This window comes from Gracilinanus agilis, chromosome 6 (assembly GCF_016433145.1).
Source record: "Gracilinanus agilis isolate LMUSP501 chromosome 6, AgileGrace, whole genome shotgun sequence".
In the NCBI taxonomy this organism is placed as follows: Eukaryota; Metazoa; Chordata; class Mammalia; order Didelphimorphia; family Didelphidae; genus Gracilinanus; species Gracilinanus agilis.
Window position 1 is genome coordinate 58,349,343 of NC_058135.1, and position 13,858 is coordinate 58,363,200.

A 13,858-nucleotide genomic window follows, 5' to 3' on the forward strand; every position below is an offset into this window, starting at 1 on the left:
TAACCATGGGGGTAGGGTCTGAGGGACTGAATCAAGTGATTTGCTTTTGAAAAAAGAATAGGATTCTTTCTCTGTGAGACTGGATAGAGAAACAAATATTTATAAATGCCAAGAAACTAAAAGAGTATGGTTTATCTTTTTTTAGAGACAAATGTTCACCTACCTGCAAAGCCTCATGAATATTGCCATTGTAGTCGATGATTTCAGTTGCTCCTGGATCTCCCTTTTGCCCAGGTGGACCCTATGAACACATCAAGAAGAAATTGCTCATTGAAAAGTAGATACCAAAGCTTTCTTGTGTCCCCAGAATGGATCCATCCACTATGTCTGAGCCCATCCCCATCCCAACCAGCCCACAAATCATATCTTTGTAAAGAGAAACATTTATGGCCAAATTTTCTCCTTTGATGCACAGTTGGGCAACTTCTAGATTCCCTGAGGTATGCACAAAAGTCATGGACTCCACCGAAGGTGAGAGAGATGAAATTTAACTTTGCAAAGAGTTTTGATTGTTATTAGAATAAAAATTAAAACAATGTGTCAACATTTGCACTGGATTTATCTCCATTTGCCCAAGTGATTCCTTTTTTCTCATCTTCATCTTATAGACTTATTCTAATCTCGTGGCATTAAGAGAACAAAGCATCTTTCTGCAGCAAAGAGCTTTTGAGTTGCCCATAGGTATAGGTCTCTATTTAAAAACAAACAACAGTATTTAATTAAATCTGATAAATATTTAATTTGCCTATGATGTACAAGGCACAAATAGGGAATAGAAAGGAAAAGGTTGTTTATTAAATCTTTTTCACAAGCTCATAGACTTAAAGCTGAAAGAAATCATGGAGTCTAACCCGTTTATTTTACACAGGAAGAAACTGAGGCCGGGGAGGTTAAGTAATATGCCCTGGATGATACAACTAGCAAGTGCCTAGGATTGTACTTGAACTCAGGTCTTTCTGATTCCAAGTCCAGCATTCATCTATGTGATGTATCCTGTCAGTTGCCCAGTTTGGAATGCTGGAGTTTGCCATGAGCCAAAGGGGGCAGGTGCCAGGATACCCTAAAGAAATATGGCAGTATTATTTTGTACATCACATCTATTACACCAGGCTACTTCTCTCTTCACTCTTAACTGATATTTTTCAGACTGACAGTCTATAATCCCCATTAAGCCTCTCCCAATTCCTTGATTTCATTTAAGCCCAAAGTTCATGGGCTAGTGTCTATTTTTATTACTGCATTAACTGCCCAATGGACAATTATAGACAGATGGTCATAGGGTAGCTATTGATGTTGAAGAGAATGAAAAATAGAGAAGAAATTTTAAGAGCCTCTTCTCTTCTAGTTAGGTCTATTCATGACCATTTACTCTTTACTTTCTTCCTCTACGACCATGATGAAAAGAGTGGTACCCATTGGTTGGGTCAAGTATTAGTGGCTGCAATAGTTAGAATGGATGCTACCACTTGCTTTAAGTGTATGTGTGTATTGGTGTACACATCAATAGCAAATAATATATAATATTAGATAATAATTATCATTTGTGTGAGTGTATAATGGTATATACATCAATAACAAATAATATATAATATTAGATAATAATAATTATCATTTGTGTGAGTGTATAATGGTATATACATCAATAGCAAATAATATATAATATTCAGAATAATTTTCATAATTATCATTGGGGTATGCGTATCGGTATATGATACCAATAGCAAATAATATATGTAATATTAAGGATGATTATTATAATAACCACTAATTATGACAAATAATTAGAATCAATAAATGACTTATTATTATGTATCAATAAAACATTCCAAGTAGATATTTCTCATGATACCTTTAATATGGTATAATGGTACCAATTCAATATGGCAGGCACACTTACCCTTGGTCCCATAACTCCAGAGTCACCTTTGTCTCCATGATCACCCTATAACCCAGGGAAAACAAAATAAATTAATGCCTCATTTCTCTAAAAGAATGGTCAGTAATTGAGACTTAGAATATTTTGACTAGCATACACAATTTAGTCGGTAACAAGAGAGCATCTTGCATTGTATGAGAACTAAACTCACTAGAGGTTATAAATAATTTAAACATATAAAATAATAATAATTTTATATGTACACACATATGTATATTTGGCATACATGCACACACATGTATGTACACACAGCCACATTTATCCATTTCTGTTTATCTACACTATAGCAATCTTTCTATAAACATTTTCGGGAATCAATGTCTCAGTCAGAAACTCTTCAAAGTAACTTTTTCAAAACCAGCCTGTATTTTTTCTTTCATAAAGATTTCTTTTATAAAACTGTCATTTTATGCTCTTGAAATGAAGTAATCCTGGCCTTCAGGATCCTTTGTACCATCATGATGCTCAGTGCCAAGGACCATAGTGATCCTAATGGCTGACTTTGGGAGAGCTACCATCTCTTGCCTTCTGCTTTCCCACATCCTGTCACTCACTTGCTATTTTGTGAGTAAACAACCTGACGAATGGCAAATTTCAATGAATATCAAGTAGGTTCTCTGTGGTATTTTATATATATGTATGTATATATATATATATATATATGTAGAAAATGTAGTGATTATGTGGTAGGGGAAACATTTCAACTGGAGGCAAAATGTTCACTGAATCAATGCAAGGTACAGGAGAGCCCTTTACAAGTTGTGGAATGTACATGATCCCATTGATCCCATTGTGGGGGAAAACACCTACCTTTTTTTGGTGGTGTTGTTTGATGAGTTCAATTTGATTTGATAAAAAAGGAAATCTAACCTCACCTAAAGGAAACAGCCTAGAAAGAACCTACAAACTAGAAGGAAAAGCAGAAACCACCCTAGCAGAGCAAATGAGATGGAAAAAAGCAGCATAGCCTCGTTGGCGAAGCAGTGGCATGCTTGCACAGCAGGCACTCAGGATGCTGCTCCATTCCCCCTCTTCCCAGTGCCCAAGGACATTTTTTGCATGCCCTGCCCCTCTCTCCAGCAGCTGAAAGCAAGCCCTTTCTCCCTCAACTCTCTCCAGGAATGGAGACAGCCTGAATTTGCTTCTGGGCACTTGAACTAGGAAAAAGGTTCACCAAACCTGCATAGTGTTAAGATGTCATAATGAGGAGGCATTAATAGTAATGATGGTGTGAGAAAGAGTTAGTATTAAAACAAGGCTCTTTTGTAAAAATTAGACTTCCTAGCATCCTTACTTGGTGGTAAAAAAAAAAAGTAAGAGGAAAGGGTAGTATCAATAGGAAGCATTGAGGCATTGTTACTGACCTTTGATCCTTTGGGACCTCTAGCTCCTGATTCGCCTTGTTTTCCCTGTTAGAAGGAGGGCATGATGGTGGAAAAGAGAAAATGGCAGATGACATTAAGAAGAGAGAATAGGAATTAGCTGTGATACAGAAAAATGCAGAATGGTGAACAGGCTTTGATGTCAGCTGTCCCAACACTAGGGATGTATTTCTAGTTGGGTACAATAACCACCAACACAAGGACGCCATAATGGTTCCTGGGTCTCTTCTCTAGCCTTCCCACCAACTCAGCCATGCCATTGTAATTCAGAGAACAGTTCTCCCATCAAAACAAGGGGAGGATTTACATGAATAATTCTCATTAGTCTTAATAGTATTTGTCTGCATAAATTTCCTCTTCTTCAAAGAGTAGATTATTTCCTGTGTCAGTAGGATGGGCGATTAAAATAAAGTGTTACCACATTAAATGCCAGGAAAGTTTAGCAGAATAAAGATCAAACAGTCAAATGAATCTTTTTACTCTAATATTTTCAAGGTGTTACCATCATACAATACAAGTAAGCAGAAACAACTTCATATTTTCCCAGAAAGGTTTATCTGGGGGAAGATTTTGCTACAGCATCTCTTTCCTATCTTTGCTCCCATCCCACTCGACTTGGTTCATCAAGATAAGAGAGTTGAATGGGACCAAGAGAGGTGGAAATGTAAAGCGATAGCTTCAATCCCATTTGGAAAAGGCACAGTATGTGTACATTTCAGGAACTATTTGGGAGACTGGCTAGTTCCCTTCAAACACTTGTTGAGTTTTATTTTGGTTTCCTGGTCTGAAGCAGGTGGTACCTGGTTTCAGACCAAGGGAAAACAATTCACAGGGCAAAGACAACTGACCTTTTGTCCAGGAGCTCCAGGTTCGCCTCGCTCACCTCTCCCAGGAGACCCAGCCTCTCCACGCTCACCCTGTCACAGATCACACCAGACAAGTGATAAAATACCAATATCCAAAATATAATAACAAGGGTTGTGGGAAGAGAACTGAGTAGAACCCCCAAAAATTGGCCTCCTTAAAAAAAAACCTGAAAACCCTCCACAACTTTGATTTCTATAGTTGTCTATAGAAAATGTTTTTCCAAGAAAAACCTTATGGCATACCAGAAAGCAATAGAATTGACTTATTTTTTGATTTTACCATCTAGCTAGATTGCAGCTCTGGGTCTAGCACTCTATCCATGGTACTATCTTGAAGACTCTCCTAAGGTAAGAGGGTTGGCCTAAAAGGCTTCTTCAGTCTCTGTATTTTTCACTGGCACTGCCTTGGGATTCCTTGCTCTGTTACTTGCTGCAATTGTATGCTTGGGAAATCACTTTCCCCTCTTCTCCCTCCTCTCCCTCCCCCCCCCCCCAGTTTCTGTAAAATGAAGAATTTGGACTAGATTTCCTTAGAGGTTGTGCTCTGTGCTCCTTTGATCTATAACCTAGTTGATGGAAATTTGTTGTTGTCACCCCAAAGAAGGATGATGAGGACCATGAATTCTAGTAGTTGGGGGAATGGATTCTGGTTTTTAAACCACTCTGCTATCTGCTTCCATTTTATGGATGAGTTCATCCCATTTACATTCACAGTTATGATTACCATCTGTGTATTCCCCTCTATCTTGTTTTCCTCTTTTAATCCTGACTTTCACTCTTTCCCTCCATACCAGTGTTTTGCTTTTAATCATTCCCCTCTTTCTCCTCCCTTATATTATTCTCCTTCCCAGCACCTCCCTCCATATTCCCCTCCTCCTTCTCTATAGGGTCTTTTAATCACCCTTAGATGGGGGAATGGAAAGGGAAGAAGATGAAGAGATTATGTGCTAAAATCTGCCCAGGTTAAAACAGGTGCTATATGCACTCGGACAGTTTATTGAGTAAAAAGGGGCCCAGTGTAGGAACATCCCCAATTTGTATGAGTTAGCTATGTTCCAGCTGTCAAGTCAAACTAATTCAATTGGTTGCCTCTGATGGCCACATATCACTTCCACTGATGAGAAGAGATTTCTGCGCTTATCCAGATGGGATGGAGTCTTCCCTCTGTAGACTCACTCAGGGTTTTTCTTCCAGAAATAGTCTATTGAGCATGCCGACCCAACTCTCTGAAACCACCCCTCATTGATTTCCAGTGAATTCAACATATGGAGGAAGGGGTTGCGGTTATTTAAAAATAAAGGAATGCTGTTTGATCTAATGTTCCATTCTTTGATTTATCTAGGACTTGTATCTGTCACAAGCAAAACTAAAAATTCAGCTCTATTTCTTTTAAGTTCACGTGGGTGTTTTTATTTCCTCTTGAGAAGATGAAAAGGGAGCTTCATCCTGACTTGATAAATAGCAAAATAATTTTTCATATGGTGGGCATAAAGGCTTTTATAAATGCTTTTTGTGCACTCTTTGGAGCTGTCTAGAGGGACAAGCCATTGAAGATTTTATATTAGAGAATCTTTCCGCTCTTCAAAGTGTCTCTTTTGGGTACCAGGTGCTTGTGGAATCTATGAAAGGTTTATTTCTATTCTCTGGCACCAAAGGAGATGCAGTGATGAAGGCAAGTTATAATTCTCTGCTGAAGTTAGCGGGGAAGAATCTGGAAATTCCCTGAGACTCTCCTTAAAACTCAGCCCTTCTACCTGGCCTTTGGACTTCAAAGATGTTTAGTAGCTTCCATAAGGAAGGAGGGGGTGAGGCACATTGTCTCATTTATTCCACTCCCCTGTGAATCCCATCACCCACCTCCTTGAAGAACGTTTCTCTCTCCCTCTGCATAGAAGCCACAGGACTGAAGAGTATGCTCACCTTTGTTCCTGGTAACCCTGGTAACCCTGGTTCTCCCTGTGGACCAATGAAACCTGGCTCTCCCTTTAAAAAAGATGAACATAGCAGAACATTATTTATTTGCCAGAAAGTAATTAAAACAAAATTGGTTTCCTCCTAATGTAATTCTTCCCACCTACCCTCCTTCCCCATCACCCACTTATCTCCAAATGAGATCCAGCAACTGACAGAAAATTAATCAGGGAGGGTCTTCAGCCACACACCAGTTTAGAGCAAAGCTTCATAGAATTTAGATGAAAAAAGAGGAAGAGAAAACAACTGAGAAATCTCTAATTCTCCTTTTCCATTTGTTGTGGCACCTTTTGTTACTGACAGCAAAAATTTAATACCTTTAGGCTAAAGATTGGATGAAAAGAGGGTTTTGTTAGTAGCTTCTTCACTCAAAAAAATTTTTTTTTGTATTTGTGGATTTTGCACATATTGTTATATATGCATGCTGTCTACCTTGAGAGAATGTAAGCTCCCTGAGGGCAGGGATTGTTTTGTCTTAAATCTTTGTATTCCTAGCACAGTATCTGGCACACAGTAAACATTCAATAAATTGTTATTGTTGTTTGTTCTTCATTTTTGAAGAGGACCAATGGTACTTGTCAATCGATGAACCTTAGAAATTAAGTATATTCTGAAGTTAGATGTTAAAAAAATGTGTGTGTGTGATTAGTTAGGTGCTTCAGTAGATAGAATGCCAGGCCTGAAGATGGGAGGTCCTGGATTCAAATCTGATTATCAGACAATTCTTAAATATGTGATCCTGGGCAAGTCACTTACTCTAATTGCCCAGTCCTTACCCCTCTTCTACCTTGGAACCAATACTGATTCTAAGACAGAAGATAAGGGTTTTAAAAAAATGTGTGTGGACTAAAAAAATAAGAGTAACTTTCTTTTCTGGTTGAAGGTAGGCATGTATAGGTAGATGTAGACATGCCTACATACCAGTGCTCATACCTTTGGCACTGTTTTATCAGAAAAAGAGGAGAGTGGTGCTTTAGAGGGACTTCATGAACATTTCTACTTTTTTAGCCTCTCTCTGTGTCTTTATATGTAATAGAACAGGTGAATCAGAACAGAAAACCTCAGAGTCAAATTTAACTAATGACTCAAAATACCATTTTGAACTTATAGCATTTCAGAAATGCCAGTGACAGAGATTTGAATTTCAGGCAAAAAAAATCTGAACCACAAATTTGTAATCCATTATTGTTAGAATACTGATAAGTAAAAACATTCCTGCCCCCCAAAATAAATAAGCAATCCCCGCAAACGTTCTGACTCAGTGTCTCTTTAAATGACTTTAAATATACTTTTTAAAAAATGCAAGTTGTTTGAGTTTTTTTTTTTTTAAAGGGTGACAATTTCTAGGCAGGCCAGATCTCCCATATCTCTAAGAAAACTAAATTCTCTGATGGATTAGCATAGATCAGTTAGTGTGCATGGCAAACAGGAGGCCCAGGAAAGGCATGACAGTAAAAGAGAAGGGAAAGGGAGATAGGTTGCACAAACAAGCATTTCTTATTCAGTTAGTGATCATGTTACCAAGAGGAGAGAACATTCCATCTTAGGGTGCAGAACTTAAGAGGAGCTTGTGTTATTGCTGACTAGAGACAGCTTAGAGGATCTAAAATTTTCATCCTCACTAATCATAAAGTGATTAAACAGAACTGATAGAGATAGTGTCTGAGTTTATGGTAAAAGAAAGCATTTGGCAATTCCAACATTTCAACCCACATTATTATAGCTAAAGCCTACAGTATTCTGTAAGAATGACTAGTTAATTGTCGTTATGACACCCTGAGAAAGAATCTACATTTTTTCACCAATCCAAAACATAAAATCCACTACCAGCTTCTCATAAATGCTTGTTTCAACTCTCAACCTAGTCAAAGGGAGAAAAAAATAATGTTTAATTTTAGGAAAAATCAATTTGTATTTATCCTTTCCCTGCTTGGAAATCAAATAGTTTCACAGACAGCAACCTCATAATTTCTTGGTGTGATAGGTAGATAAGAATTGTTAACACCCATTTTATAGAGAAGGAAATTGAATTTAACAATCATTTGCAATAGGACAGTCCTAATAAAACTAGAAATTAGACCTATCTTCTGATTCTCATCCTATGGCCAAATCCAGAGACTTCAGAGCTATCCTTAAGTGCATGAATCAGCCTTTTTAAACTAGAAAAGTTCTTGGGGACTACTGATCAATAGACAGTTAAGTTGCTCTTTTTCATTTCTAAGGAGAAGATGAAATGATGTCCCTACAAAGTTAAGGACATGCGATTGCTAAACTCAGATTGTTTTAGCTTTTAGCAGTTGCCATCTTCCATTGCATTCTCCTAAATGCTGGGAGTGGGTTCTATGAGCACTTAGTTGGACCTTCCCTAGAACCTAGCTATGGCATATGAGATGATTCTTTGGGCTTCTTTTAGTGACTGGTACTATATTTTGAAGTCAACATAATAAAATGCATGATAGTAGCAATCTATTGGAAGGAAGCTAAGAGGTCATCTTGTCCTTTTCCTTTATTTAACCAATGAAGAATCCCCAGAGATGATAAAGAGAATAGGGTTCAAAAAGGACTCAGAAGTCATGGAATACAACCCTTTCATTTTACAGATGAAGAAACTAAAGCCCAGAAGTTGGGAGTCACATAGGCAATGAACAATAAAGGCAGGATGTACATCTGGGTTCTTTTACCCTATATCTGGCACTTGTCCTCTAGCACCATGCTGTTGTTTCAGTAAGAAAAAGGGAATATTTATCAAGTTTCTACTATGTGCCAGGCACTGTGCACTTTACATAGATTGACTCATTTGATCCTCCCAACAACCCTGGGAGGTAGGTGCTATTATTGATCTCATTTTTCAGGTGAAGAAACTAAGTCAAGCAGAAATTGAATGATACACAGTTTGGAAGTATCTATGGACAGATTTGAACTAAGGTCTCCCTAACTCCAAGCCCACAGCTGACCTCTCCTTCACTATCCCTCTGCACCCCCAAATGCTGAGACCCCCGACGTACAAAATGGAAAGGCTATAAAATGTTGAAGTTGATACTGAGAAAACTTTTTTAAAAAACCAGGTCCACCTTTGCAATTAGACTGTCAGAGCATAGAGCCCAATTCCTATTGCTTGTCTTCCTTTTGGCTCAATGGTGCTTTCCATAGGTCACCCTCAAAGCTAAGCTAAGACCTAAGCAGTGATTCAAAGCATCTCTGATGTTTCCTGAAGCTCCTGGGAGACAGACCATGATTGTCCATGACTGTATAATCACCCTGACAGTTAGGAAAGAAATAGCAGATGGGAGTAGGAGGGCCATCATATTGCAGCCACATTTGGGGGGAGGCTGGAAGAGAAGCAGAAAAGGCCATAGAAAATAGACAGTAATCCTGAGGCAATGTACTTTGGTGGACTCCTCTTGGGAGGGAATCAGAGTCCCCCTGCACTAAGTTACCTGGGATTTTCAGGTCTATGAATGAAAGAGGTTACTATACCCAGGGATGGAATGCAAACAAATAATCACTTAGAAACGGAAATCAATTTAAATGATCAAGTAACCACTTTGAGGTGGAAAGGAGAAACAAATTTAAACTTTTTGCAAAATGGTTAAAAGGGAAAATCTTGATTTCCAAGTAGAAATGAGCAAAAGTAGAAAGCCTTTAGCTGACAGTTATAGAAATGTAATGTAGAAATTTCTGTTATAGAAATAGTGACATCAATGAAGAACATTCTCCAGAGATAAGAGTAGTGCCAATCTTGTCAGAGTTTGTTCAGTCTATAGCTTTCCTCTCATAATCCCTTTATGTAAATCGAGGAATTGATTTTTTTCTCCTCTACTTCCCTATCTTCTCATTCTTCAGTGGCAGACAACAATTTTGCTTTGGTTTTGTGTTATCATGCCCAGCACCCAGATAGCAAAGTCAATTGGGATTCCAGCCAGATTAGGTCTGCCAATGAAGGGTGAAGAGGAATAAAAATAAATAGTAGGATGGAAACTAACAGACTGATCTTAATCAGTTATCTATGGCTGGGGACACTATGATTTGAATGGGCAAGAAGACAACAAATCTTAACTGATCAGCTGGCGGTCATGAGGGGATACAGATCAAAAGAAGAGTAAAGTTGGAATTTTTCTTTAATAAATTACATGGAAAATTGAATTTAGAACAAGGTAACTTATAAATGCACTTTCCTTTTTTTTAAATGTTTGTTTTTCTAAACCCTTAACTTCTGTCTTAGTATTGATAAGACAGAAGAACGGCAAGGGATAGGTTGAATGACTTGTTCAAGGTCACATAGCTAGGAAGTGTCCAAGGCCACATTTGAAGCCATGTCCTTCTGACTCCTAGCCTGGTACTCTATTCACTGAGCAAGCTAGCAACACATATAACTTAGTTTTAAGAGAGTTGCCTGGTATCACAGAGAAGAAAAGGGCTTTACTTAGGGACATAAAGACCATATGTGTTAGAAGAAAGACTTGAACTCAGGTCAGCCTGACTCTGAGGCTACCTCTCTCTCCCCTCTACTAAGCTATCTCAAGACTCCTCTTCAGTTTGGCCCTCTATTGGACTGAATGAACCTTTTGGGCAGTTATTAGAAGGCACCAACCCAAACTTGCTACCTGCAAACTTCCAAATATTTTGCAACTTAGATCTTTGAGTAGAAATCCATAGCAAGTCAGCACAATTCAATACATTAAAGATGAAGAGGTCTTTCATTCATGCAAGTGTTTAAGCAAAAGCCTTGACCAGCCAACCAGAAATCTCCAGCACTTCTTGGCTATTTAAAAGTCTCACCTCCAGGTATGGGGTTGCATTCCCTTCTTACATAGCAAGGAAAAGTTATCCCCTAATTCTTTCCTAAACTTCCCTGTTAAGTCTTAGCAGTATGGACAAAGCAAGTTTCAATGAAGGAGGAGAGAGGAGACCTACTATTCCATCTTTCGGAGCCCTATCACTTATGCAGGCACATTCTGGGGCAGACCATGTGTGAATGCTGGATAACCAAGGGATGCATTACGAGTTGCGCAGTAGTAAGCTGAGGGGACAGAAGGAATGCTTTGGAAGCACGATGGAAGCCCAGCTTCCAACAGCATCCTTTTGCTAATAGATGCTGGGAACAGTGGCAGCAGGTGGACCCTCTTGTCTATCCATCACTGGTGGGCTCCAGACAGCCCAGGGAGATGAAGAAGAATGGCAAACACTGACAGGTTCTGGGAAGAAGAGCCTGCAAACCAAAGGATTGTCTTCATGTGAAGTAGTTCTGTCCCTCTTTATTCTCTCTGTTACTTCTTTCTCTTCCTCTCCCCTTCTTTCTCTCTTAACTTCTACAGGAAGCCTTTCCCAGTCCTGTCCAATCTTAATTCCTTCTCTCTAAGACTCTGCCCCAATTCATCTTTTTTTTTCTTTTTAAACCCTTACCTTCCATTTTAGAATCAATTCTGTGTATTTGTTCCAAGGCAGAAGAGTAGTAAGGGCTAGCCAATGGGGGTTAGGTGACTTACAGAACATACAGGTAGCAAGTGTCTAAGTCCAGATTGGAACTCAGGACCTTCTATTTCTAAGTCTGGATTTTAATCCACTGAGCCATCTAGGTGCCCCCTCACCCCTCAATTTATCCTTCTCTGTGAAACATACACACAAACCCCACAACATTCTGGAATGTCCCAAATCCACTGAATTAAAAGCTGTAACCCCACTAGATACTCCTATATTCTATATTCTGATCACTTCAAAACAAAGAGCCCTTTTCTTGCCCTTTATTTTAACAGAAATCTAAGTTTTATTTAACTTCTATGTCCTTAAATGAGCACTACCCACAAGAAGGGGCCAGGAAGACAACTTCAAGAGGAAATAGCTCAGTGGGAAAGCTGAAGCCTATTACTTCTAGTCTTTGGGGAGGACAATATGGCTCTTACTCCCAGCTCAATTGGAGAAAAGCAAGGAAGGATCCTTGAGGAGGAGTTTCCTCTTGACCCCCTTGGCAACTGCTATCTCTACTTGAAGAGCATCTTTAGAAGTCATCTGCAATCTTAAGGCTTTTTAGCTGGGGGATGCTGGTCAAATGGATGATTAGAGAGCTGGGAACTGACTCAAGGAATGTGTCCTTCCTATTACCTCTAAGAAACCGAGGATGATTGCTAGAGATCTGATGAAGTTCTGGGAATCTATAATAAGGCAGTGACTAATTTTCTCCACACACAGCCAAAAACAGCAAGAGGCTATTAATTGCAATTGACCTTGAGGTAATCATCCAGCTGACCTCGATGGACAATGTGATTCTTTCAGCTCGACTTTGCTAGATTTACTTGCCAGAGAAGGGACAGGATCTAGCAAAAGCTCACACAGTCAGGATTATCTTGGATCTTTTGGTTCGTTTCTATAATCGAGGAATTCATAACCTGCGATCTGTAAACTTGGTTTTTTTCTAATATTTGATAACTGTATTTCAATGTCATTTAAAAATATCTTATGTTTTCTATTCATGCATTTAAAAACATTATTGTGACAAAGGCTCCGAGGGCTTATGTCAGTTGGCAACCAAAGAGGTCTAGGGCACACAAATGAGTCAAGGACTCCTGAATGATTATTAACCAAGTTAAAGGAATGGAAGCAAATTCCTCTGGTCAATAGAAGCAGCTCCCTGGTGCTTTGGGGATTCATAAGCCCGGTTTCACTCAGAAGCAGCTCGCCAGGTGTTCTCATAGGAAACTTTTCAAGCTGACCACCTGCAAAAGTGAATTGGAAATATCGACCTAAATGAGCAGGTCTCCAACTCAGAGAAATATCTGGCTTTGCATTTACGACCATTGGTTTTGTTTTTATGAGTCATTCAAAGTGAAAGGCTTCCAATATATGACTTTTTTAACCTGTCCAAAGGAACCTGTGACATAGCAGCCTATAATCGGAGGTCGCGTTTTCCGAGATCTTTACTGCTTCCAAGCAGATCCAATTTTCATTTTCCAAAAACAATAGTAGGGCAGGATTGGAGAGGGAAAGGCAGGGAGTGGTGATTTGCCAGGGTGCTAAAAGCATCAGCAATAATTCTGATTAATGTGATGTGGCACTGATTGCAGGAGCCGTAGAGTATCCTTCTTCCTTACAGGCTAATTAGAATTCAAGTCAGCACGATACCTGCTTTGGAGGATTATAGTGAAAACATTTGTTGTAATAAGAACCTCCAGGCAGCCTGTTTGGAAGTAATGATTGATTTGTAAAATTATTGAAGGGGGAGAGGGTGGAGCAGAGAATGAGAACGTGAAGTCTGTCCAAAAAAACGCTTATTTCCCTTATGGATCAGGTTTGACTATGCATTAAAAGGTCTCTTTTTGTGGCTATGTTAAAAATGAGCCACATAGCAAAGGTTTATTTAAGCCCTAGAAAATATGGCTTTCTGCTCTTTTTCTTCATGGGATTACATCATGAAAGTGCTTCTAGTTTATTTATTGGAGGTTTTCTTCAGAGCTAGTGAGATCTCTCATTTCTGGTTCCATGACTTTCCTAATTGGACTCTCGAATTACTCAACTACTTAGATTGACTTTGTCCAAAGCAAGGAGGCTAATGATGGATAACAGAAGCACAATGATAGCCTTTTAATGAGCAAGGTTTTCTTTCTTTCTTTCTTTCTTTCTTTCTTTCTTTCTTTCTTTCTTTCTTTCTTTCTTTCTTTCTTTCTTTCTTTCTTTCTTTCTTTCTTTCTTTCTTTCTTTCTTTCTTTCTT

At 38.8% G+C, this 13,858-nt stretch overlaps 1 protein-coding gene across 1 annotated transcript in view; it reads right to left on the reverse strand.

The window, feature by feature from the left end:
* COL25A1 (collagen type XXV alpha 1 chain) overlaps nt 1-13,858 on the reverse strand; it is a 602,710-nt gene that overhangs the window by 60,227 nt on the left and 528,625 nt on the right. The window contains exons 16-19 of the mRNA XM_044681639.1: nt 6,105-6,167; nt 4,167-4,235; nt 1,898-1,942; nt 164-241 (exon numbers count right to left, since the gene is read on the reverse strand). Of these exons, the coding sequence (XP_044537574.1) occupies nt 164-241; nt 1,898-1,942; nt 4,167-4,235; nt 6,105-6,167 (255 nt within the window). The remainder of the gene's footprint in view (nt 1-163; nt 242-1,897; nt 1,943-4,166; nt 4,236-6,104; nt 6,168-13,858) is intronic.